The following is a 26,133-nucleotide window of genomic DNA, read 5'->3' as shown; positions in this document are numbered from 1 at the left end:
TGGCCCAAACCAAGCGTCTGGGCTGGGAACGTGGCAGAGGTCTCACAGAGCAGTGCCTAAGGGCCAGAACTTTTGCAGGGAGTGGGGTGGCTCTGAGGGCTCAGTGAGGCTGTCCGGGGGTCCCTGACTTGGGAGGGATAGTCACATCTGGATTTACCACCCCAGTCTCTCCAGATTCCCAAATCACCCTCACGCTAGGCCCCATCCAGGAGCCATGTCCTCTACCTTTGCTCAGCCGCAGGGACACACCCCCCACCAGCTTAGGATACCACATTATGAGCGGCCACCTGACAGGAAGCCTTCCAGCTGCCCCTCCCCTGGACCAGCTGATACTGCCTAAGACAGCCAAGTCTGGTGGTACTGGGTAGGGGGAAATTGGGAGACGGCCTCCCTGACTGGCCAATGGCTGGGTGATGAGGACAGCCTGAGCCTCACGTCACTATACTGCTGACTCAAGAGGGCGTGGCCATGGAAGGCACCTAGAGCTCAGGCCTAAGAGGGGGTCCTCACAGGGTGCTGGAGGCCAGGTTTGTGTCTTCGTGCTTCAGCTTGCCATCCAGGGCCAGGCCTCGCTTCTCCCGGTTGTTGGCCAGGAAAGGTGTCAGTGTGTAGACCTTGCAGAATGTTGAGCTGGGCGCCACCGTGTCACTGGGAAAAAGGCAAGGGTGAAGACACTTGTCCCTACAACCTACCCCTGCTCTCCTGCCCTCAGCCCCAACTCAGCCAGGCCATCTACCAGACCTGCTAACCAAGCCAGCCTGTGCTAACCTCTGTCCCCCAGAGGCAGGGACCACATGGGCCAGTCCTGGCTCTGGCAGGGAGCCCACTGCTGCCTGTAACAGGTGCATGCACATCCTACACTAACAGGGGAAGCCTGGGCTAAAACACTGAAGGGTTTTTTTGTTTTTTGTTTTTTGGTGTTTTGTTTGTTTTGTTTTTCTGGTCCTCAGGCTTGAACTCAGGCATGGGCACTGTCCCTGAGCCTGTCTGTGCTCAAGACCAGCACTCTACCACTTGAGCCACACCACCACTTCCAGCTTGTTCTGAGAAGTTTATTGGAGATAAGAGTCTCACAGACTTTCCTGCCCAGGCTGGCTTTAAACCATGATCTTTAGATCTCATCATCCTGAGTAGCTAGGATTACAAGAGTGAGCCACTGGCACCCGGCTATGTTTATTTATGTACATCTACATGCAAACCACAAATGAGGCTACTGGCCAGCTATAAATCCATCTAGGTTCTGTAATTAAAACTATACTTGCAAGCCAGGGGCCAGGGGCTCACACTTGTAATTCTAGCTACTCAGGAGGCTGAGACCTGAGGACCTCAGTTCAAACCAAGCCTAGGCAGGAAAGTCTGTGAGATTCTTATCTCTAATTAAGCAGCCAGAAGTGGAGTTGTGGCTTAAGTGGTAGACTGCTAACCTTGAAGTGGTAGACTATTAGCCTTGATCAAAAAACACTCCAAGTCCTGAGTTCAAGCCCCAGGATGAGCACTAAAAACAAAACAAACAACAACAAAAACACCTGTATTTATAGCCAGGTGCTGGTGGCTCATGCCTGTGATCCTAGCTGACTCAGGAGTCAGACCTAGAGGATTATGGTTTGAGGCTAACACAGGCAGAAAAATTTGCTATACTCCATCTCCAAAACAACCAACAAAAAGCCAGGCTAGATGTGTGACTACAGTGGTAGACACCAGCCTAGCAAGCTCAAGGCTTTGAGTTCAAACCCCAGTAATGTATCTTTCCACCTCCCAAATACACACACATACACACACATACACACACACACACACACACACACACACACACACTACTTGCTTTATCACATATCTATTCATGTATGGGGATAAGTTGATGGTTCAATGTTTACTTGTTTTTCCTCTGTTTCTCCTTCCTTTTAACAAGACAGGAGCAGAAAGCAGACAGGGGGCCAGAGCCGGAATAGTCCAGGCTTTGCTTTGCCTCCCTCTAGCTCTGTGAGATGAACAAGCCACATCTCATCTATACACTGAGGAAAGCAGGGCTCTGTGAGCAGTGAGGGAGACTGTGGGCATTCAGTATGAGCCGCTCCTCTCCCAGCTGGCCATGCTGCGCATGTGCAGGACTCCAGCTCTACTCACTCTGGGTCTGTTCCTTGCATGTCTTGTAGCATTCATATTTATTTTAAAGCAACAAATAGATATTACTGTTTGCCAGAACTAGAGTTTGAACTCAAGGCCCTGTACTTGTTCCTCACACCTCCAGCCTGCCTTTTTGCTAGTTACTATGAGTCTTGCAAATTTTCCCACCTGGGCTGGCTTCGAACCTTGGTCCTCCAAATCTCAGCCTCCTGAGAGTAGTTAGGATTACAGGAGTGAGCCACCAACATCATTAAAAACATTAAAATGTTTCTGAGTCACAAAAAATACATTGAAATTAAGTGTAAATACATATTTACACAAAACTACATAAAGTACAATCTCATATATTTTTTTTTTCAGGGCCAGGAGAGACGCATGAGTGTGTCTTCTAATCCAATGAGTGTGTATACTCCCTTTCAGTAAATAAAGATGTTTGTTTTCAGATCTCACACCTTAGCTGCCAACAAGCTAGGAATTAAGTTCATTTTTCAATCACAATAACTTTCCCAAACCCAGACTATTTTGGGTTGCTGTATAATTACTCTTTACCCTACCACGTGTAACCCTTTGGATGGGATCCACCAGCTGAGTGATCCAGTTGATCAGACAAGGAAGACTTGTGCTTAATGCTTTACCCTTTTTTCCCTGGCTCCTAGGAATCCCAGAGGCTCCAGCTGTTTCTTTCCAACCCAAGTGTATGCGACAGGATAATTATCCTCTTTCCACAACCCTGATTCCCTTCCACTCATTAGCTATTGTTGATATGGGTTTAGGTCTTTTCCTGGATTCTAGCTCTAAAAGGCTCTTTGATACCATCTTCTCTGAATGGTGAGGAAAGCTACAGCCCCCTCTGTAGATGGAGAGGAGTCACCTGGGACTATGTCTAATCCCAGAACTTCTTGTTCCCACCCAGTCCCATGCACCCAGGGTCCGGCTTACACGCACTTACTCAGCCTCCTCCAGGGCCACGGGACACTTGTACTGCGCTGTGTTGAAGAGACAGATGTCGGCATACTGGCGCACTGGGGAAGGAGAGGGAAGCCATCATGTGAGCCAGGGGAAGCTCCCAGGAGGATTATTAGGCCAAGGGAGGGATTCTCAGCACCCAGCAATGGCCAAAGTCCACCTGTAGGCACTTATGTAGTAGGATCACCCATATCCTCCACCAAGAGGGTGCTGCCAAACCATTCATTCCCTTCCATAACCAAAATGTTCTGTCTCTCCTGGGGAAACTTCCCAGGACCCAGGAAATGTATGAGGAGACGTAGCTGAACAGTAAACCCATTGCTTGTCCACAAGCAGCCCAGAGCACTGGCCATGAAAGCCCCCAAACCTCTTGGCTCACAGCAGACCTTGGGCTTGAGGTTCTTGAGGGCAGTACTTTTTTGTCTATACTCTTTTTTGGTTTTCTATTTGGAGAGGTAGAATGAGTGGGACTGGAAATTGAGCTCAGAGCCTCATGCTTGCTAGGGAAGCACTTTAGGACTTAATCCATACCTCCAACTCTTCTTGCTTTAGTTTATTTTTTAGATAAGGTCTCATGCTTTTGCCTAGATTAGCCTCCTGAATAGCTGGGATTAAAGATGTATGCCCCTATACCCAATTTACCACAGAACCTTAAAGAAGCAAGATTTTGGCTATCATAATTCTTGTAAGGGTTCCCTCTTGCCCACCCCCCAAGTTGACTCTCTACCCATAGTACCAGAGATCTTGATCTTCTTCACTGTCTTATTGGTGTTGTTGGTGACATGGACATTGACACTGATGGGCTCTCCATGGTAATAGATCTAGAAGGCAGAAGGAGAGTGTGGACAAGGAGGACACCAACATTCAAAGTAAGAGGGAGGAAGAAAGACCCTCCTGGGGGTTTCCCAAACCTTGGTTATTCTAACTTTGGCCCAAGTTCTGCCACTGTCTCCCACTGCAAGGTGGCATTGAAGCCACCAAGCATATTAGCCTTTGTTCTCAGTTAACAGTAACAATGGCAATGCTGGTGGTGATGGCCCTATGACCTTGGGTGGGTTACATAACCTTCAGTTTCTCCCTCTGTTCAATGAGGTTGAGTCTTGAGTCCCTGCAGGCTCTAGTGGCCTGAGACTTGGGAGGCTGTGGAAGAAGCAGGTGACGGGGAGGAAGGACTGCCCAGCCCTCTGAGGAAGCCAGCCCTGTGTCCTCACTGAAGAGTCTCAGTGGCATTGTGCACCAGGTACTGGTCTGCAGCTGTCCCCAAGAATGAGCAGAGTTCACTCCCAAGCAGGGCCGCTCACAGCTGGCATCAGTCTGCCAGATCAGCATTCCCTGCCTTCTGCAGGCTCTGGCGCCCTATTGCTCAGGGATAAGTAGGGTATGACAGGGCATGCCCCACCTAGCTGTACCCTCGCCTCCTGGCTGGTCATTATCAGTAAAAGCTGACCCAAAGCAGGCAGTTGGTACAAGGGGAGAAAGACAAGTACTTCTGGAAAGTCCAAAGCCACCTGCACACTTTAGGCTTCTGCCTGGCCTTGAGGGGCTTTCTTTTTTGTTAGTCATAAGGCCTGAACTCTGGGCTTGGGCACTGTCCCTGAGCTCTTCAGCTCAAGGCTAGCACTCTACCACTTGAGCCACAGCACCACTTCCAGCTTTTTCTGCTTATGTGGTGCTGAGGAATCGAACCCAGGGCCTCATGCATGCAAGGCAAGAACTCTACCACTGAGCCACCCAACCAGCCCCTTGAGAGGCTTTCTTAAGCCTCCAAGAGAGGTCTTGATTATCTGAGTCCTGTGGTCCCAGGGCTGGGGACAGAGCTCTGTCCTGAGAAGTCCCCAGATGCCAAGAGAGAGAGTGGGATCTATGACTGAGGCCTGGGAATGCAGCCTCCCCCTTTCCCTCCAGCCAAGGCCCAGACTCCTACCTCCTTATCCAAAGACGCTTCTAGATGCAATGGTTTGTCCGACATGAGGAACTGCCTGGTGGTCTCTGCTGTAGGTTGAGGGCCAGGCCTCTCAGGAGCATACTGAACTTTCCGGATAACCAGACGCACAGAATTCCTAAGGATTGGGCAGTTTGAAAGATGGCCAGAGTCACTCGCCTGCATTCTCTTTCTCTGTGATCCCCATGTCCCTCTCCTGATCAAGAGGCTGGCATAGCTTCCATTACCATCAAATCTAGCCAACTGCAGAGCCTCGCCTAGGAGCCATGTCACCCTCTGGCAACTCTACTCTCTCCTGTTCCATCTAAGCCATCCCATGCTGGAACTTCACTGGGTCTGTGGCTTGGTATCCAGCAATGGCAAGAAAGGGAACTGTTAGCTAGGCACTGGTGGCTCATACCTGTAATCCCAACTACACACAGTTCGAAGCTAGCCTGGGCAGGAAAGTCTGTGAGACTCTTATTTCCAATAAACTACTCAGAAAAAGCCAGAAGTGGCACTGTGGCGCAAAGTCTGTGAGACTCTTATTTCCAATAAACTACTCAGAAAAAGCCAGAAGTGGCACTGTGGCGCAAGTGGTAGAGCACTAGCCGTAAGCCAAAGAAGCTTAAGGACAGTGCCCAGGCCCTGAGTTCAAGCCCTAGGACTGGCACAAAACAAAAACAAAACAGGGAACTGTTTGCACTCTCTAGGCCTTCCTACGAGGGTCATGCTCCTAGCTCCTCTCCTCTCACCTACCCTCTGACCTTGAGTAAATTAACCTTGCGGCTCAGTTTCCTCGTCTGTACAGTGGTACACTTTCCTCTTAGGACCACTGTGAGGATGAAATTGGCCCATACCTTCCCAACATTCTGGCACCTACTGAGCTCTTGAGAAATCATGGCTACTCCATCACTATTACCAGTGAGTCTTTGTGATCTTATGATGTCTCATTTTGGGTGGGCTGAGGACAGTGGGTCTGAAAGTTACCTCCTCTCCCTTGCTCTGGTCCAGCTCCCTCCCGCATCTATACATCTCATCCTTCCTCCCTGGTTTCAGGCCTTAAAGGAAGCTCCCACCGGGGAGTTGTCCAGGCTGCTGTTGATAATGCCTGCAATGCATGCTATAACCACCAGGTGGCAAACTCAGCCCACTCCTCTGAATTGGTGGTTGAACCCTCCTTGGCCTCCTCTAAAAATTGGGGTCAGAAGCAGGGACACTGAGATTGGGAACCACCACTAGCAGCCAGGAGGTGGGGCGGGGCCTGGCCCAGGAAAGACAGCCATGAGAAGTCAGTGCCAGATACTTTCCCCCAGCCAGCCTGGGCTCTGTCAGTGCACTATGAGAGTACCGACCCCAGCTAGCTAGAGACAAGTCTGATTCTCTCACACTCTTCCCTCAGTGGGTTCACTTTCTCCACTCCCCCTCTCTTGCTCAGAGGCCTCTATGACACACTGGTCCTGCCTGTGGTTTCCTAGGAGACCAACAGGGTAATGAGGATGGCCTGGAGACATCCTGCTGAACACTCAACACAATCTGAATCTAAAATAAAAAGGCCTGCAGTCTGGAGGGGAGGGGAGCAGGGGCAGGGAGGGAAGGAAGGAAGCTGTGAGGCTGAGGCTACCTCTCCAGATACTCTTCAGGACCTACCAGCCTGTCAGAATGCCCTCTCAGAGTGCCAGGGCTGGAGCACGCAGCTAATCCTCACCCACCTCACCCACCTCTCCTAGGACTTTCCCTCCTGTCTTTCACTCCTGCACACCTTTTGTGGATCTTCTCCTCCAGGTTCTCCGCACAGAAGGCTTTTACTTCATAGTCCACACCGCAGGCCTGTGGAGGATGCACTGCTGACCACAGGACCTTGGAAAGGCAAGGTCCCCCAGCACACAGCTGGCTGGCCTAGCATCTCACAAACAAGAGCTCTGGATGGGACACCAAGTCCTGACCTGGCCCCGAACCCCCTGTGCCCAGCCACAGTGTAACACTCCCTCTGTCTCCCTCTCCCTCTCCCACCAAGCTGCTCCCAAGGCTGTGCACCTGGAGCCATAGAAATTGCCACCAGCAGCAGGGCTGGGCACCCTGGATGCAGACCCTGTACTGGGGTGCTTAGTCACCACCCCCACCCCAAAAGAACAAAGGGATTTTAGAGGCCTGGAGCCTGCCCTACTAGTAGTGTCACACTTTACTGAGCCTCAGTTTCCCCTCCGTACTGGGAGCTATGTGAGGCCAGATGCAGGTCCTCAGCCAGAGTGACTCCTGTCACAGAGTGGGAATCAGGCAGGTCCCAACCTGACAGGCACCTTACCTGAAGAGACTGCTAGTCCCCGTGTGACCAGCCAGGCTAGGCCCAGGAGGCTTGAGCAGGGATAGTGGGCTGGGTAGACAGCCCCTCTCCTGGGGAAAAAGCCCAGAACCTGGGGACTTGAGACACCCCTCTTGCAGTGACCTACCTTCCCGGTGTCCTCAGGGCCTGGCTGCAATGTCACTGAGCATGGGAGGTTCGGTGGGATCTGTGCGGAAAACAGAATGAGCTGCCATCACACCACCACTGTGTCCCCCTCCATGCCTACACCCACTACCCATCTCACACTCAAACACATCAGCACCCCTGAGAATGGCTGTGTTTCCCCCATCAGATTAGAGGGTCTTAGAATAGACCACCTTCCCCATTGGACTGTGCCACACCATGCCCCAACAAAAGGCCAAAGATTTCAGTGCTGTTGTTTTTTTTCATCTCAAGGGTTTACTCAATCCCTGGCCTCACAGCAATGTTGGAAAAGATCTTTCATGATGTCTACTGAGGTAAAGTAACTATGGCTCCCTAAAGGTGTCTATGTCCCAGTCCCCTAAACCTTACCTTACAGGAAAGGACTTAGCAGTTGTGTTAAGGATCTGGAGATGGGAAGGTTAACCTGAACTATCCTGATGGGTCCAGTGCAATGACAGGGTCATTGAAAAAGATAAAGCAGGCTGGGTGCCAATTCGCACACCTGTAATCCTAGCTGCTCATGAGGCTGAGACCTGGAAACCAAAGTTCAAAGCCAGCCTGGTCAGGAAGTCTATGCGACTCTTATCTCCAATTAACTACCAAAAAGCCAGAAGTGGGGCTGTGGCTCAAGTGGTAGAGTGCTAGCCTTGAGCAAAAAATAAAACCTCAAGAGACAATATCCTGACCCTGAGTTTAAGCCCCAGGATGGGCATAAAAATTAATTAAGGAGGAAATAGAACACTAGGCATGTTAAGGTGAAGTCAAAGGACCACAAGCCAACCTGGGCTGTACAGTGAGACCCTGAGAAATGAGAAGAAGGGAGGGAAAGAGGGAAGGAGGGATGGAGGGAAGGAGAGAAGAAAGGTGGAAGGGAGGGAGGGAGGGGGAAAAGGGAGGGAAGAAAGGAAGGACAGAGAAAGGGAGGAAGCAAGGAAGAAGGGGAGGAGAAGAATCTGTGCCAAGCGAAGACAGATAAGAAAGACTCAACATACCACTGCTGACTTTCAGTATGGAGGAGGTGGCCATGAGCTAAGGAAGGTATGCGGTCCCCAAGGAATGGGAAGCTAGACAAGACAAGGAAATGGATTCTCCTCCAAAGGCTCAGCCCTCCCAACACCTTGCTTTTAGCCCCAGGAGACCCATTTTAGCCCTGTGACACCCCCCTCCCCCAGAATGATAGGTTAAGCGATCAACTTGGGTTGTTTTGCTTGGCATATTTATCACACATGTGTGGTCATTTGTCACGGCAGCCAGAGAACTCACACATCTGCATGGGAATGAGGAGTCTGATCCCCACTCTCCTCTCTGCTTTCAGGGAAGCGGGGACGAGGGAGATGACCTGAATCCCAGAGAGTTTCAATCTGAGAATCTGGGAACTGAAAGGCATTGGTGAAACTACTGTGCCATCCCTCCTTGGCAGCCATGTTGAAGCTGGACAAGTAGGCAGCCAATCTGAGACAAGATGTCATGACCCAGGGACCAGACCGGGCTTGTCCTTCTCCACAACCACCAGTGGGACCCCTTCACTCCCACCAGTGAACTGGAGGCAGAAGGGTTGAACAATAATAGCACATAGGCCAGGGTGGTGTCCTCAGTAGTAGCCAGAGAACAGAGAGTATGACAGTGCCCAATACACACGAAGGAGTTGCTGGGTAACACAGAACAGCCATTCCCTGCTCATGTGCCCACCGTGAGCATTTCCCAGAGGTGACCCGGCCGGGCCCCTGACCTCAAAGGTGAAGGGGTAGGCATGGTCGCCCAGCTTCTTGATGAGGCGCTCCTGCAGCCGCGTCAGGGGCTTCTTGTCCTCGGGGGCTGGCGGGAAGGACTGCACGTTGGCCACAAACAGGTCCTTGCGAAACGTCAGGCCCAGGACATCAAGGTCCTCCCGGCCATAGCGGAAGGCGCAGGTCAGCGTCACGTACACTGTGGGGAGCAGAGGCATTGAAGCAGTTCTGTCCTCCTCTATCCACTCTAGTCTAGGCATATGGAGAGGCCCAGGGAAGGATCTGGCCAAGCCTGGGAGCCTTGGCCCAGCCCCCTCCTCTGTAAAATGAGACCCTAACTCCTGCCCTGCTGGCACCTGAGCCTTGATGGTCATACTATACTGTTGAGAAAGTGCTGGAGGTAGAGGGGGAGGGGTGGGTTGACCAGGTCTCCTAAAGTGGGGATAGGTGGGAGGCTCCACATAAAGGTTTCACAGTGGGGATGGGCAAGACAAGGCTATAAGATAAGCCAAGGTCCTGCCTGGGAGGCAGGGAGGCCCTGGAGGGGAGGCCCGATAGGCAGAGTATGGGCCTTGCCTGCTGAGGATGGGGACCATAGCCTACCTCTCCTCTCTTTGAGGTACTCAGGATCCACCAGGACCACACCATCTAGGGGAAACAGAAGAGTGAGGAGATCCCCAAACTTAACCTTCCAAAGCCAAGCCCCAATGCCCAGCCACAGCCAAGCCCAAACACCTGCCCAGCCAACAGCATCACAAGAAATGGGAACGCCAGCACCCAGAAGTGATATACCCAACCTCCCAGTCTGATGTGCACCAAGCCCCGCACTCTGTCCCCTGCAGGCCAGCAGCAGACTCAGCATTGACTTGGACCTGTTTCTTCGTCTTCTAGGGGCCTGAAACCCGTTATCCTTTGGAACTCAAATGATTTGAATCATAGAGAGGCAAACTGGCAATATGTCCCCATGCACACAGCCCTCTGCAGGCCATACATCGCTCTATCAAAGCCACCGCTGCCCCTGTGGGGAAGCACAATTATGTGCCAAGTATGTTTTGAAGACCCACATTGTGCATACAGTCCTATATATGTCCAGGGCCAGGCGCACTCATGCATAACTGCAATCCCAGCCCTTGGGAGGCTGAAGTAGGAGGATCCCAAGTTCCAGGCCTAGCCTGGGACACATCGTGAGTTTCAGGCTAGTGTGGATTACATATGGACACCTAATTTCAAAAAAAAGCAAAATAGATTGCAATAAAACATATTGCCTAATGACATCACTGGTTGTCTTAGTTTGCTGCAATCACACTATGATCACGTTCACACCACAAAAACACTGATGATGCATGTCTCAGAACAGGTCCCTGTGGTGAAGTGACACACTTCTGGCCAAGAAGCTGAGACTCAACCCAGCTCCATATATGGGTTTAGGTCAGATTCACCAATAAACAAACTGCACCTCAAACTTAGAAACAGAATTAGGTTTTCAGAGACTGAATTTGGAATATGACCTACATGGGACAGGTGGGTACATACATAAAGTATGTCCCACATGTTCAGGGCTAGCCCAGCGGCTGGTATGCATCAGCATGATGGAGAGGGCCTTGGTGCCCCTTACCAGGACTGCCCTGGGGGTAGAGCTCAGAGCTGGGCAAAGATATCCTCTGCTCAACACCCCAGGAGGTCAGGAATACCAGCTCAGGGGCCACACTCTTACCTGGCATCCCCAGCTCATCTCTGCCCAAATACTCCATCTCTCTCTCCCTGGGGGGGTCCCAAGCTAACCATCCTAGGCAGACTTAGGGACAGGGAGTTAGGGGTGTACCCAACCCTATCCAGGAGCCTGCTCACATATCTGATGGACATCTCCTTCTGGAGGCCAGTAGAAGAAAGCCAGGTCTGATGGAATATGTTCACACCAGCCAGGCCAGGGGACCAGGACTGATGGGGTGGCCAAGAACAGGAACCTGAGCTAGAAGGTAGTGTCATGGTAGACAGACTACATCTCACTGTGTGTCATATGATCAACCCTAGGTAGTACCCCACAGCCTTCTGGGTGGCTGGGCTGAGCAGGCAGCCTGGCATCAAGCAGGTGCCCTAGGGAAACTGGTCCCCTGCTGCCCTCCCTCTGCCCCAGCCTCTGCTATTGTTCTGAGTAGGCAGATGACTGTGTTCAGCCCTGGCATCAGAACTCTCTGGAAACTTCAGCTCAAAGCTGATCACAGGCAAAATACCAGATTATGGGCTCACTTCCTCTGAGGAAGTAAATTTTCCTCAGAAATTGGCAGAGGTCAGGGGAGGGGTGGCGGGGACACTGAACTTCTGAAAGTCACCAAATACCCAGATAGGGCTTGAGAGAAAAAGCAGGATTCTCCTGCACAGATCACAAAGAGAAAGGCCTAGAGCGAAGCCAGCCTCCCTCCCTACAGCTTCCTGGCTCTGTGCACGGGCCACAGGGTCCCCCAAGTCTCTGCCCTGGTGCTGTCTCCTCAGCTCTGAAACAACACGCTTGTCCCTACACACAGCCGCCAGAGACAGGGTGGGGTTGGCCACCTTCTCTGGAACCAAGATTACATTCCAATGTCTTCATCTGAACTTGCTCACCATCATCACATCCTCTCTATTCCTCATCTCAGTCATGTTTTGGAGGGGTCAGGTTCCATGAGGAAGAAGCTACTTGGAAGACAGTTTCTGAGTGAGGCAGGAGGCCAGGCTGGCCTGTGCTCCAGGCCCTAGAGAGAGCAGCACTCTTCCCTGAGGCCTGAGTCAGTCCCTTCAACCCCACTCCAGCCCTCCAGCACTCACCCACAGGGTCCACCAGGTCGATGTGGTCCACAAAGTCCCGCTTTCCCAGATAGACTGTGAGCTAGGGAGGAAGAGGCACAGGGGATGTTAGCAGCTTTAGGCCAGGGGGCACTATCTGTGCCTCAGAGGAAAGTCCACCACCCAGAGCTGCTAGACCCACCCTAGACCCACCCACGGTCCTTGCTAGAACTACACACAAGGCTTGATCTCCATCCCAACCCTAACATTGACAAGAGCAAGGCTTTGGAAAGTTTTTCCAGTACCTCTTCTACCCAAAACCCTAGGAAGGAGTTGCTGCTGTTTTCCATTTTACAGATGAGGACACTGAGGCCTGGGGAAGTCTTTACACCAAGCACCAAAGGGCAAGAGAGGCCCCTCAGCAGGAGGGCTGGGTTCCTCAGGGAGGGCTCCACAGGACACTGGCACACAGGTGCAAGTCCTGGCTCCAAGCGCTTCACTGACTCCTCCCTAAACAATGGCAGGGAGCCACTCATGTGAGGACTTGCACTGAGCAATTGAAGAGCTACTTCCCTCCTTTTGGAGCCAGACTGCAGGTATTCCAGATGCACCCAGAACATCACCCTAGATTCCCAAGTATTCCTCCCCACTCCCTCAGTCCTGGCAATTCTAGCTCTGCTGTATTTCTCAAACCCCTCCCTCTCTGTTCCCACAGCCCCCTTTGCCTGGAGGTTCACATCAGCCCCTTGATGCTCACTGCTGACAGTGGAAACTCCCTTCTGAGCTGTTCTCAGCCACACGGCTTGTCCTAAAATACAAATCTACCACATTCCAGTTTGAAAACCCTTTAAGAGTTCCTCATCTGTGCCTGGAGAATAAGGATGATAAATGAATTTTACTCTGAGCAGAAAGTGAGATTGATTAGTCAGGTCTATTTCAGGCCCTGGATTGAAAAGGAATCTAAGCAGGAAAGGGTGAAAGGTGATTAGTAATGTCTGCTGTGGGCACAAAAGGGAAAATGTAGAAGCATAGCTGGTTCTAAGCACATAATCAGGCGATGTGGACTCCTATACCTGGGCACAGGACTGCTGTGACCCAGCCTTGCAGCTGCTCTAGTCCTTACTTGCTTACTCTGTTCCCTCTTGGCACTTAGGCTCCAATGCCTGAGATGCCTCCAGCCCCCTCCAATTTTCCATTCCTGCCTAGAAGGCTCTTTTCATCTTACCTTGCCTAGAAATGAATCCCTCCTAGAAGAAGCCAGGCCTGATCCTACCTGATCAGGCATGCCTGAACCCACTGGGTTCTGATGTTCTTAGGTTCCTGTATCTCACACTTGGTCCTTTACATGGAAGTGACTGATCTATGGCCAGTCCTGGCTATCTGGCTGTGTATATATACTGACTATACTGACTCATCTCAGTATACCCAGTCCCCTCCGGGCCACCCCAGACCTGGCACAGAAAGAGGCCAGTAATATCTATTTGCTGAACTGGCAGCAAAACAGGATGGAGCCTAAAGCCTGTGGAGAGAAGGAAAGGGCATGGGCTCTGGCAGCCACTCTGGATAATGAGGTGACGCCAGGGCCTCTCACACAGGAAGATTATTTCCTCTGATCGGACTGAACTCTCTTTCTCACAGGCACACTGACGTCTCTTGCCAACAGGCCATCAATCTCTAGCCAGAGATGAGACTCCCTGAAGTCTGGACAGAAAGTTTCCAGAGGGAGTCCCCTGAACCCTGGTTTGGACGGAAGCTCCTGAGAACAGAGCTGTGTTGCATTCTGACAGGAAATAACAGCTGCTCCTCCCCCAGAGAGCTGTACCTTTCCCCGGGGACACCCTCACTATTGCCTCTATTGGCCCACAAGAGGGCTGAGTGTGGATCAGGGAGTTGCTGTGCACGGCCTCCCACACTCACCTTTCCATTGGGGCTTGCTTTCTTGAACACACTGTGGAGAGAAAGAGAGACAAGGCCAGGGTTAGTGCATTTCTGCCCGGGGAGGCTGCTACAGGCTGCCCAGAGGCCAAATCACAGACAGAGAGGCCTGGAAAGTGGTACAGAGCGGAATGGGGCCCAGCTTACCTGCCTCTTACTTTATGCACTGATAACTCTGCACGGCCGCCATCCTCACTATGAACCCTCCCAGGATACACACAGCCCTCACTCAGCAGCCCGCTTTGCACATGGTGTTGTCACCAAGTCTCACTTGAGGAAAAGCCTCAAGCGCCCTCAAGGTCTCTGTGATATGGTCTTGCCTTCTCCTGGCATCACCTCAGCAATACCTGTGACTCTTAGTCATTTCTCTCCAGCCTTGCTGCTGTTTGTCAATCCAAGAGGGAGATTGATCTCTGCCTCAGAGCCTTTCCCCAGCAACCCCAGCCCTCGTGGCTCATTGGGATTCTTCCAAATAGATGCTTTCCCCATTGCTTTATATGATGCTTCAGCCACACCCACCTGGCCCCAGCCCCAACCTGCCACAGGCTTTGCTTGTTGTGTGTATTTTGTGCCAGTACTGGGGTTTGAACTCAGGGACTTGTACTCTGATATGGTTTTTTCATTCAAGGCTGGCACTCTACCACTTGAGCCACACCTCCACTTTGAGCTTTCTGCTGATTAATTGGAGATCAGCGTATCACAGAAGTTCCTGCCTAGGCTGACTTTAAACCACATCTTTCTATCTCAACTGCCCAAGTAGGCAGGACTCCAGGCGTGAGCCACCAACCTCCAGCATGCTTTGCTTGTTTACCTCAGGCCTGGCCAGTCCCCGCTCTGCTAGCATGCCTGCATCACCAGAACTAGATGAAGTGTCTTTGTCCCCAACCATCCTGATTGCAGTAGATGCCTTAGGAATGGCAGGTGGCAGGCATTCAATAATTATTAGGTGAACAAATGGATGAATTAATGAAGGAGTCAACTGAAAAGGGCACATGCCTGTGTACCGCAGAGCACCTGCCTTCTACAGTCCCTCCTACCCTGTCCTAAGCTGTATCTGTTCCCTATTCACCATCATCCAACCCAGACTTTCTCAGAATAATTGTTGGGAGGGAGAGAAGAAAAGTGAAAGGGACCTAACTGGTAAGGAGAGGTGCTGAAAGAGAGAGGGAGGGAGGGAAAGGGGAGAAGAAGGGAAGAGACACAGGTGTAAAAATAAAAGACAGAACAAGAGGCAGAATTAAGAGGAGGAACTCACAGCAGAGAAAGATGGAACCAACACAAAAAGAGGGAGAAGCCCTCAGGAAGGTGACAGGATGTGTGCGCCCCCCCCCAATCCTTCACCAGGAGCAGGAGGTCTATAAACACCCAGGTAGGACTAAGCCACCTCCCCTCCAACAAGGCCAGTGGGGTGGTGGCAATGCACATGCCTCCATTGCCCTGGCTCTGCTTCCCATCTCCACTTTGGGGGCCCCCAGGGACCACAGATGGGTCTAAGCCTTGCTTGCAAAGATGAGCTTGGCACAGCCCTTTCCCTCCTCCCTAGGGGCCCCCTGGTTCTTCTCCTCATCAATATTCATCAGTGTTGGGAGTGTGAAGATGCCACAGTTGGCTGGGGTGTGATAATTGCTAAAGTGAGAAAAAACACAGATCACACCGGTAGGGGAACCAGCAGCTCATTTAAGCAGGGCCCAGGTCTGTGGAGGAGACCGGAGAAGTGGTGCCAGGGACCCCGAAATGTCCCAGCTCTGATCTACCTCCAGCCCAAGGGAGCTCAGGGTCTGAGGGAAAGAGGCCCCAGATGCCTGAAAGCCCAAAGAACTGAGTCAGGGAAAGCTACTCCAGTGGCTACTGGGAGGGACACAGGTGCCCAGGGACACCTGTGCTGGGCTAGAAAGAAGAGTATTGAAGAAGGGAGTGGGGCAGGGAGGAAGAAGAGCATTTGAGTTGGTTAATTGTTTCTCCTAACACCACTACAGAACGGATATTTTATTAAGTGGAGGCTTAGAGAGATGCAGTAATTTGCCCTGGAACTCACAGACTGCTAGAGGCTAGGTCAGGATCCAGACCTAGTTCTATCTATCTGCCTCCAGAGGCTGGGCACTTTTTATCTAACCCTGCTGTTTTCCTAAAGCAGGTGTTTTCAATCAACATCAAATGTAACAGCAAAGAGGGGAAATGAGGACAGGAGAGAGGAAGGCAAGAGGAAGGAATCAAAGAGTAAGGAGGGGCGCAGTGAGGGTGTTTGAGGGGCAGGAAAGGGGGTGGGGAGATGTCCCGATGTCCTGCCTTTAACTTAATCAACACCCGGGCAATCACCTTCAGGAAACAGGGACTCTGGGGGCTTCCTCAAACAACAACAGCTGCTGCATTGGCCAGGCAGGTCTTAAGTATTTTTCCCAGAACACTGCTGGTCTTGACAACAATCCCATTTCAGAGATGCGGAAGTTGAGGCTCAGAGAGGCGACCTGTGGTCCTTCCCCAGCCATCCCGTCCACTCCATCATACCACTGAAATTCCGTCAGCCTCCCACTCCCAACAAAATCAGAAAAAGAGGTCTCTGTGGAGGGTTCCTAGTCTCCCCAGACCCCAAATGTGTACTATCACATACACGGCTTTGCCCAAGCTTGTGGTTAAAAAAGCAATTTCTAGGTATGGGACATAGGTTGGGTTCAGCCTCTGGCCCTGTCTATATCCCACAAACTGGGTTTCCAAAAGGGACATGCAGCCTTTATTCTGGCTGATTAAGGCTTCCTGGAGACAAGGAACAGAAAGCAAGGGAAGTTAGCTCAGTAGAAGAAGGTGGGGTACTAGAAGGCAAAAGATCTCACGGGAAGGATGCGCAGGCAGGACGAGCAGAGGCTGAAGGCAGGAACGGGGAAGCCATTGGAACCTCAGGCTGTAGCTCCCTCTCTCCACCTCTCCTTCTGGGGCTGCATGTTCTCCCAGCTGCTCGGCTGTCTGTGCGGCTGCTCCATTATCTCTGAGGACTACTCTCTCTCTCTCTGCTTACTCAGAGCTTTTCTGCTCCTCCATCCTTTTGGCTTGCATGTGACTCACTCTCCAACCTTGTTTCTACTCTGCCTCTTGCTCAGCTTCCCGCTGCTAACTGGCTGAATGGCCCAATTCCAAATTCCCAGGGGAGGAATCTGATTGGTCCGTTTAGGTCACGTGTCCCATCCCTGGTCCAATCAACTATGGCCGGGGTGTATCCTGTGTTCCATGAGGCTGGGATAGAACAGGGCCTATGGTATAGTTCTTTTTGAAAGCAGAGGTCACAACCCCGTAGATTGATAATGAAATCAACTTGGTTTGGTTTTTAATGGAATGGAATAGAGTGGAATGGAAAATGCAAACCATGCACTTCAGGTAGCCAGAGTATAATAGATATGACTATATCCATCAGTGTTCAGTTTCCCTAGATGTATGGGACTATCAAACTCCTGCAGACCTGTAAAGTTAGACTTGCTCACATGTCACTGTGGGACAGGCCCTTTTTTATTTTGGTAGGTCATGGGGCCTGAACTCTGGGCCTGGGCGCTGTCCCTTAGCTCTTCAGCTCAAAGCTAGCACTCTACCAGTTGAGCCTCAGTGCCACTTCCAGCTTTTTCTGCTTATGTAGTGCTGAGGAAGCAAACCTAAGGCTTCATCATGCAAGGCAAACACTCGACCACTGAGCCACCTTCCCAGCCCGGACAGGCACATTTTTTAAGTGCTGGTACTTGGTTCCCCATGCCCGTGTGTGTGTGTGTGTGTGTGTGTGTGTGTGTGTGTGTGTGTGTGTGTGTGTGTGTGTGTGTGTGTGTTTGCGTGCGTGCATATACAAACTGATACTGGACACTGTCCATCAGTTAGCTTTTTTGCTCAGGGCTGGCACTCAACCCATTTGAGCTAACAGCTCCACTTCTGGCTTTTGAGTAGTAATCGGAGATAAGAGCTTCATGGGCTTTCCTGACTAGGCTGGCTTCAAACTGATCCTCAGATCTCAGCCTCCTGATTACAGGTGTGAGCCACTGGTGCCCAGCTTATGTTTTTCTGTGACTGCTAAAGGAAATTATTACAAACTTTTAAATATAAAGCAACATAAATTGTCTGTGGTTCAGAAGTTAATAAATGGGCCTCACTGGGGTAAAACTGAGACATCAACAGGTTTCGGTGCCTTTCTGCAAAGCCTAATGGTATATCCCTTTCCTTTCCCTTTCCAGCTTCTAGAGGCAGCCCAGTCCCTTGTCTGGTGGCCTCCATTCTTTTTCTACCTTCACATTGTAGCATTGTGACCACCTCTCCCTCTCTTTCACTTGTAAAGATCCTTGAGATTACACTAGGCCCTTCTGAATTCTCAAAAAAATCATCCTATTTTTAAAAACAGCTGATTAGCAAGCTTAATTCCATCAGCAACCACCATCACCCTTAGCCACACACCATATTCCTGGGCTCTAAGAATTAGGAAGTGAGTCTCTTTGAGTGAAGTATTCTTTTGCCTAGCACACTCTCTTGTCACTGTCACTAGCAATGATCAGGATGGAGAAGTCACCACTAAACCTAATCCCAAAGCTTTCCTGCAGCATGCTAAATGTATAGCATAAGGGAGAGAGCAGCAGAGTCACTAGACTTCTGAGGTGGTTGGCAACTAAGAGAGCAGGCCAGCTCTCTTAGCTGATGCAAAATGTGAGTAATGTTTAGTGCAACTTTTATTTCAGATGAATGGGGGGAGACAGTAGTGACATATAGTGAACTTTGCTACCCAGGATTGCCTCAACCTCAGATCCTCCAAATCTCAGCCTTCTAATTACAGGTATGATCCACAGGTGCCCAGTTCCAATAAAGAGAATCCTGACGGACACACAGAAGTGCAGAAGCGGTGACAATACGATGGGTAGAGGATTAGAGAGCACAACTGAGGCCAGTGACTGCTTGGGAGGTGGTGAGCCACGGGGTGTGAGCTGGTGTGGGTCCCTGGTGCCTCCCTAGGAAGGAGGCAAGACAGTGGAGAGTTGTCATCCCCAGGTTGTAGAAGGACCTCTATGTCTAGCCTTGAGCTAACACAGAAGAAAAAGGAATCCTTGAAGGGTCCCAGATGTCAGACTAAGGAATTTGGACCATACCCAGAAGAGAGCCCTGGGCATTTGAGGAGGGGATAATTGGCCAGAACTGTAGGTATTCCATTTTGTTGTTCTTGTTTTTTGTTGGTACTGGAACTTGAACTTAGGGTCTGTGCATTCTCTGTTTGCTTTTTCACTCAAGACTGGTGCTCTACCACTTGAACCACACCTCAACTTCCAGCTTCTTGCTGCATCACTGGAGATAAGAAGCTCATGGACTTTCCTGCCCAGGCTGGCTTCTAACCATGAGCCTCAGATCTCAGCCTCCTGAGTAGCTAGGATTGCAGGAATGAGCCACCAATCTCCAGCTAGAACTAGTGTATTCTGGACACAGATGTTCTCAGATCTCTAAAACTCCCCTTACCCATAACCCTGCAGCAGTCCTGGTTCCACTGGGTGGGTAGGGAGCACACAAGGGGCCATTCGCTCTCAGACACAGCCGCCCTACATTCTGACCCACTTTGCTGGGTGTGAGAACCGCCTTCAGGGAGCAGGGAGGCGAGAAGAGCAGGTGGCAGTGGTGCAAAGAGGCTCTGAGGGCCCTTCTCACCCTCTCCCTGGCAGCAAAGTTATTTGTGTATGGCTTATCTGCTTTGCCGGGTGGCCCAGCCCCAGGGGCAGAGCATCGCCGCCCGCCTGTGTGCTCTCACCATGCCTGTCTCTCAGCCCCTCTCGCAGATCTCCTGGCTCCCCAGGACCACCTGCTTCAGTTCCCAGATGGAGAAACAAAGCCTGGGAGACAGGGAGTGGGGGAGGCAGTGTTTCATTCATAGGCTCAGACATTCGCCTGAGAAGCAGTCTGGGAGGGGTACCCTACCTTCTGCTGAACCCATCTTCTATGTGCCTGCTTACAATCCCACCATGGCTCCCTCAGGCCTGGCTTGGATGGGGTCTGGCAAGGGTGGGTCTGGCCAAATCAGGCTCCTGGGCTCTGGACACCTCCCACCCCTGCCACATCCCATAGGCTTCTAAGCAGACAGCCCACATTCACTTTTTGTTTTCCTAGCCATGATCCATATTTGTGAGGATCTTCAGAGGGTTCAGAGCGAGGAAAGGGAAACCAGCCACCAGGCAGCATGGACGGAGGGGAGAGTTTCTTAAAGAAGCATGGCCCACTTTCTGCGAACCTGTGAAACTAGACATATGCAAATTAAATGCTAAGAAAAACTTCACTAAGCAGGCTGGCAGCTGGATACCAGAGGGCCCATCGACAGCCCTAGAGGCCTATCCAGCCTTTCTGAGGATCAAGTGGCTGGAAGGGAAAACTGAAAGAGCCCAGAAAATACAAGGAGACCCCACCAGAGCCCTGAGTGTCCTTGGGCCAGTTCCCATTCTCTCTGAGGCTCACTCTCTTTTGTCTAGAGGATAGATGCCATCTGTCCCATTGAAGGGGGATAATATAAATTCTTGGTACCTCATGAAACCCTGGATTCAATCTCCAGTACCACAAAAAAAAAAAAAAATTGGGATGTGTGGTGGCACACTGTAATTCCAGCTTCCCAGGGGCAGAGGCAGGAGGATCTCAAATTTGAGGCCAACCTCAGAGAAAGTTAGTGAGACCTATTTCAACAAACACAAGGGGGAAGGGAAGCAAAGGAGAAGGCAACAATGCTTGATAAGAAATGTACTCATGGCTGGGAAGGTGGTAGAGCGCTTGCCTTGCATGCATGAGGCCCTGGGTTCAATTCCTCAGCACCACATAAGCAAAAAGAAAAAAGCCACAAGTGGTGCTGTGGCTCAAGTGGTAGAGCACCAGCCTTGAGCTGAAGAGCTGAGGGACAGCGCCCAGGCCCAGAGTTCAGGCCCCACAACCGGACCCTCCCCCCCAAAAAAAAGAAAGAAAAGAAAAAAAAAAAAAAGAATGTACTCATTACCTTGCTCATGTAATTGTAATCCTGTTCAGTATTTTCACAATAAAAAACTTATTTTTTAAAAAAGGGTGAGGAAGTGGCTTAAATAGTAGAGCGCTTGCCTTGCATGTGCAAAACCCTGAGTTTTGTACTGCAAAATATATTTATTATAGCTAAAGATAGATAAACAGAAGATAGCTAGATAGCTTGGTACCTACTAGGGAAGCAATAAAAAGAAGCTAGCACTGCCCACCCTGTACTCAAGAGAGAAGGCCTGGGAATGGGAACAAAAGATAATGTGACAGAAGTGACACTGTGGCTAAAAGTGGTAGACTGCTAGCCTTGAGTGAAAAAAGCTCAGGGACAGCACCCAGGCCCTGAGTTCAAGCCCCACAGATGACAAAAAAAAACATGTCTGGAACAGCCCTCCACATTCCAGAAATGTCCAGTTATGCCCTGCCCTTCTTTCTCCCCGCATTACCGTCCTCTCCATCATTTCTCCCAACTGTGAGTCCCCCTGTCACCTCCCCTCTCTCTCACCCCTTTCAACTTAAACCCAAAGCACTCCCCCCACCCTACTCCTCTAGCCTCCAGTGAGGCTTTGCTTCTCCCTCCCATCCATTCATCTTTCTGATCTCTCTCCTTCTTTCCTTCCATTAGTCTTCAAAACTCTGGACACTATTCTACCTGTAGGAGTTGCAAGCCTCGGTCCCCTGTGTGTGTCTCCATTTGGGACATTCTGAATAGGGGTGGAGAGATATACAGGACCCACAAATAAACCAGTCTTCCTTGCAAGCATAGTGAGAGGGTGGGCAGAGGCCTCGTGGTGAACGCACCGGGCTCCAACCATGCCAGTCACCAGCACACATTAGCCTTCCCTCCCACAGTCCCCTCCATGTGTACCTAGACCTGCACACACTCTCCCAAGTGGATTCCACAGTCCAGATGACAAACTGCGTCCTCCTTCTGTGCTTATTTTCCTTGATGCTTAGTAGGCACTTAACAAATGTTTTGAATGAATGAATGAAGCAATGAGCTGGGTGAGAGTGGCTCACACCTGTCATCCTAGCTACCCAGGAGGCTGAAATCTGAGGATCACAGTTCAAAGCCAGCTCAGGCAGAATAATCTGTGGGACTCTTATCCCCAAATAACCACAAAAAGGCAGAAATGTTGCTGTAGCTCAAGTGCTAACCTTAAGCACAAAAATTCAGGGACAGTGCCCCACCCCAGAGTTCAAGCCCCAGGACTGAGGGGAAAAAAAAAGAACCAATAGGTTTGAGGCAGGGGGCAAGGTATAGGAGAGTAGAACCGGAACACAGCAATAAATTAGAGGCCGTGGCCTGGCCTCTAGGCAGAGCCTGGTGGGTGCATAGCTCAGCAGAGGTCAGGGGAAATGGGAGACAGATTATGTCAGACATGATCTGCATAGCGTACAGGACAGAACCCACACACGCATGCCTTGTGAAAGACCTCCAGTCCATCCCAAGTGTTCACTGTGCTAATATTGGGACATCCAAGTCCCATCAACAAACCAAGTCCACTGTATTAAGAACAAGGAACCCATGATTGATCTTGTCACTTCCAAACACGCGGCTGAATGTCCCTGGATGCTCTTGATTAAAGATGGCACCTGCGTCTCAGGAGGGAACACTATGGAATGATATCTCCTGAGTGTCCCTGCCTAACTCCATGCCTAAGGGCAGTACATCAGCAGTGTGAAATCCATGGCTGGAGAACAGGCTGATGCCACCATCCCTCCACCTTCCTGTTTTTCCAAAGGCTAAGTAGTTCTCCTAGTGTAACCATGGATCCTAATGTAACACTAGAGGTAGTGGAAGTAAAAAAGGGAAGCTCCAAGCCAGGGAATCCCTCCCAGGGGGCAGTGCTGGCCTGCTGTGGGCCCTATAGAACAGGATCTCACACAACCCACACCCCACACCATACACAAAGCACACCCACAAATACTAACCACTGCCATGTGCCCCATGTAACCACAATGCCACACTGTGCACAGTTCACACTCCACAGAAACACACACATCCTCCCACCCTAGTCCTCTGCCCAGCAGAGTGGTGGTTAGACTATTAAGAAAACCAGAAGGAAGCTAGTCTGACTGACGGCAGACTCCCATGCCTTCCCGCCCGCCTCACCCTCTGAGGTCTTCCCTTTCCTACACTCCTCACCTCCAGCCTCTATGGAGGAGGATTTCCACATTCCCCCTAAGGAGCACCCAACCAGGCCATCCTTCAACCCCCATCTGTGCCAATGCTCAGAGCTGAATCAGCCTCTGCCTCCTCCCAGAGTCAACAACAAGCAGTGTCCTGGGGAATTCCACCCACCAGACCACGGCAGCTGCCACCAGATACCACTAAACCCAAATAGCCAGTTAGATGCTATCTAATCCCACACCTACCAGCAATCTGGAGACCCTTCAACTCCTCAGACAAGTCACAAACAAACTTCCTCCCCAGGCTGCTCCTCCCCTATGCTCATGGCCCATCCCAGAGGTATAAGGCAGACAGGAAGTGCTCAACTAGCATCTCAGAGATCAAGGCATAATATGCAAATCCTATACGGCATGGATAGACAGCCACCACTTCCTGGAGAGGTAGCCAGGAAGTCTTACCCCATTCTGTAGAGGACAGTCTGAGATTCAGTGGAGCCACTGGGCCAGCCCAAGAAGCAGCAGAAGAGGCAGTAGATACCCAGGATACTGGGCCACCCTGTAAAACTCAGATCTGGGGGCTGCAGACAGCAGCCATCAGGCTAGGCTAGCCCTGCAGGTCTCTCTCTCCAGTCCCAACCAAGTTAGGGGTCAGTTACAAAGAAAAGGAAAAGGCGTTCCTGATACACGTCCTGTTTCCTCTCCTCCTCTGGGCTTCTCAGGCCATGGAGGGCGGATGTCTCTGGGCTGGCAGCACTCCGTCTGTGAACAGACTGCCAACGGTGAGGGTCTCCCTGGACTTCTTTGCATCCCAATAGCATGAGCCGCATAGAGACAGGCTCACTGGCCCCTCAAGTTCCTCCTCCTTGCCCAGCGGTTCCTCTATCCCTTATCCTCTTGCAGATCTTTTCACACCTAGCCCCCTCACCATGATGAACCACAAGTCACCTCCCCCAAGAAGCCTTTCAACTCACCCCCACTAGTGCCCCTCTACAGTTCTCTGTCTTCCCTTCCCATTGCCCAGCTCATAAAGTGCCTATTGACCTTGACTATCACCATAAATCAGACAAGGGAAAGGATCTAAACACAGAGGCTATCAAATGGGTTTCCTTGAGTGACACAAAAAAAACAAGCCGCTTCCATCAGACAGGGTTTTCTGATGATGGAAGTCAGTCAGGTCTCAAACAGAGCTCTCTCGACTACCACTCCTCCATCAGACTGGAGGCTCCCACTGGGCAAAGATCATGCCTCCTTCCTAGGGAAAGAAGCTGCCTAAAGACAAGAGGACACTGATCCCTCCATGTGACAAGTGGTCCCCGGGGATCAGAGCCATGTTCCTCCTTCACACATAGGTCCCTCGCCTAGAGAACAGGACCATGTCTCCTCCATCAGACCAGGAGCTCCCAGAGGATGCAGTCCCCGCCCCCCCGCCCCTGCCACCTCTACAGCAGTTCCCAGACCAGCTCAGCCTAAGATACAGAGACAGGTTCTCCTTTAAGGAAGAAGTCTTGCCTATACTCACCCTGGCACAGGGCCCCTTGCCAACTTCCCACCCACACCCTCCATTGAACTGCGATACTTAAGACGTGTCTGGGAAGAGGTCAGTGACTGCCCAGTTAGAGCCATCAATTTCTGCAGAGATCTCTATGGGGAGATTGGGGGTCCCTGACAAGAAGCATAGGAATGGCTGTGCACCCAGCCCAGAGCTCAATGCAACCAAAGGTGGGTCTTGGATAGGTCTCCATGTCAATCATTTCCCTCATAGCCACTCATCACATCCTACCTAACTACAAATTATTTGGTACCCACCCCTGGCTACAGTGACATGAAGCATAAGGGAGAGGCCCATCTAGGATCCACTTTGTGGACAACACAGGCCTTCCCTAGGTGCCAGCATAGAGCCTGGGCCAAGTAGCTTCCATAATGGTCTTCCCTCCTGACACCAGCTCCAGGGAACTGCTATTAGTTAGCATCGATCCCCAAAGTGCTTTGCTGACTTTTTTTTTTTTTCTGGTCAGTTGTGATGCTTGAACTCAGAGCTTAGACGCTGTTCCTGAGCTCTTTTGTTTAAGGCTAGCGCTCTACCATTTTGAGCCACAGCTCCACTTCCAGTTTTTGAGTGGTTAATTGGAGATAAGAATATCATGGGGACTTTTTCTGTCCGGGCTGGCTTTAAACTATGATCCTCAGATCTCAGCCTCCGGAGTAGTAGGATTACAGGCAGGGCCACGGGCACCTAGCCCTTGACTGACAATTTTTATGAGCTCAGCCTCCCCTAGTCTGGAGACAAGGAGCAAGAGTCAGAAACCTAGGCCCAGGGGTCCAGGATACAGTGTAGAGCTGAGAGCCACTGATCCAGGTTTAAATCAGGTCAGGCCCTAAGAAAAGGCCCAAATCAATCCACAGTGGAAATGTCAACTTAGCATTTATTTGCTAAAAAGCAACTTGCTGGACTCTGGGTAGTAATTTAGGTATGTTTCCCCGCCCCCACCCCTTTTTTTTCAGTCCTAGCCCAGGTCTCAAACTGGGTACCTGATATTTTTTACTCACTGGCTAATGACCTACCATCGAGCCACTTTTTTATATATATAGTTTAAAACAATTATAATTCTTCCTTTTTTTCCTCTTTTTTTTGTCTTTTTACTTTTTTTTCTATTTTTTATTGTCAAGGTAATGTACAGAGGGGTTACAGTTACATAAGTAAGGTAATAAGTACATTTCTTGTCAAGTTTGCTACCCCTTCCCTCATTTTTCTCCTACTGTCCCTCCTCCCCAATCCCCACTCCCAAGTTGTACAGATCATTTCCAACATATTGTCTTGTGTATGTCGTTGTTGCATCGGTTCCCCCCTTGCCCTTTGTCTCACCATTCTCTTGTTCCCCTTCCCTAATTCAAATAAACTTATATACAATACCAGGTGAGCCACTTTTTTGTGCCAATCCTAAGGCTTGAACTCAAGGCCTGGACACTGTCCGTAAGCTTTTTTGCTCAAGGCTGGCACTGTACCACTTGAGCCACAGCTCCACTTCTAGCTTTTTGGTGATTAATTGAAGGTGAGAATCTCACAGACTTTCCTGCCTGAGCTGGCTTGAGTAGCT

At 50.7% G+C, this 26,133-nt stretch overlaps 1 protein-coding gene across 5 annotated transcripts in view; it reads right to left on the bottom strand.

Moving 5' to 3' along the window:
- The window catches only part of Arrb1 (arrestin beta 1), an 80,495-nt gene that overhangs the window by 12,089 nt on the left and 42,273 nt on the right, over positions 1–26,133 (bottom strand). For 2 of the 5 annotated variants that reach the window (XM_070034996.1, XM_070034997.1), the window contains exons 1-11: positions 16,750–16,996; positions 13,904–13,934; positions 12,029–12,089; positions 9,830–9,874; positions 9,229–9,425; positions 7,462–7,521; positions 6,774–6,841; positions 5,015–5,150; positions 3,827–3,911; positions 3,074–3,146; positions 511–648 (exon numbers count right to left, since the gene is read on the bottom strand). In XM_070034996.1, the coding sequence (XP_069891097.1) occupies positions 511–648; positions 3,074–3,146; positions 3,827–3,911; positions 5,015–5,150; positions 6,774–6,841; positions 7,462–7,521; positions 9,229–9,425; positions 9,830–9,874; positions 12,029–12,089; positions 13,904–13,934; positions 16,750–16,805 (950 nt within the window). In that variant the 5' untranslated portion in view covers positions 16,806–16,996. Of the gene's footprint in view, positions 1–510; positions 649–3,073; positions 3,147–3,826; positions 3,912–5,014; positions 5,151–6,773; positions 6,842–7,461; positions 7,522–9,228; positions 9,426–9,829; positions 9,875–12,028; positions 12,090–13,903; positions 13,935–16,749; positions 16,997–23,497; positions 24,188–26,133 lie in introns of those variants that run through there. The other 3 variants (XM_070034998.1, XM_070035000.1, XM_070034999.1) reach the window with 2 other exon arrangements.

Source organism: Dipodomys merriami, unplaced genomic scaffold, assembly GCF_024711535.1.
Source record: "Dipodomys merriami isolate MVZ:Mamm:240054 unplaced genomic scaffold, mDipMer1.0.p SCAF_25, whole genome shotgun sequence".
Taxonomy (NCBI): domain Eukaryota; kingdom Metazoa; phylum Chordata; class Mammalia; order Rodentia; family Heteromyidae; genus Dipodomys; species Dipodomys merriami.
This window is presented reverse-complemented; position numbering and strand designations above follow the sequence as displayed.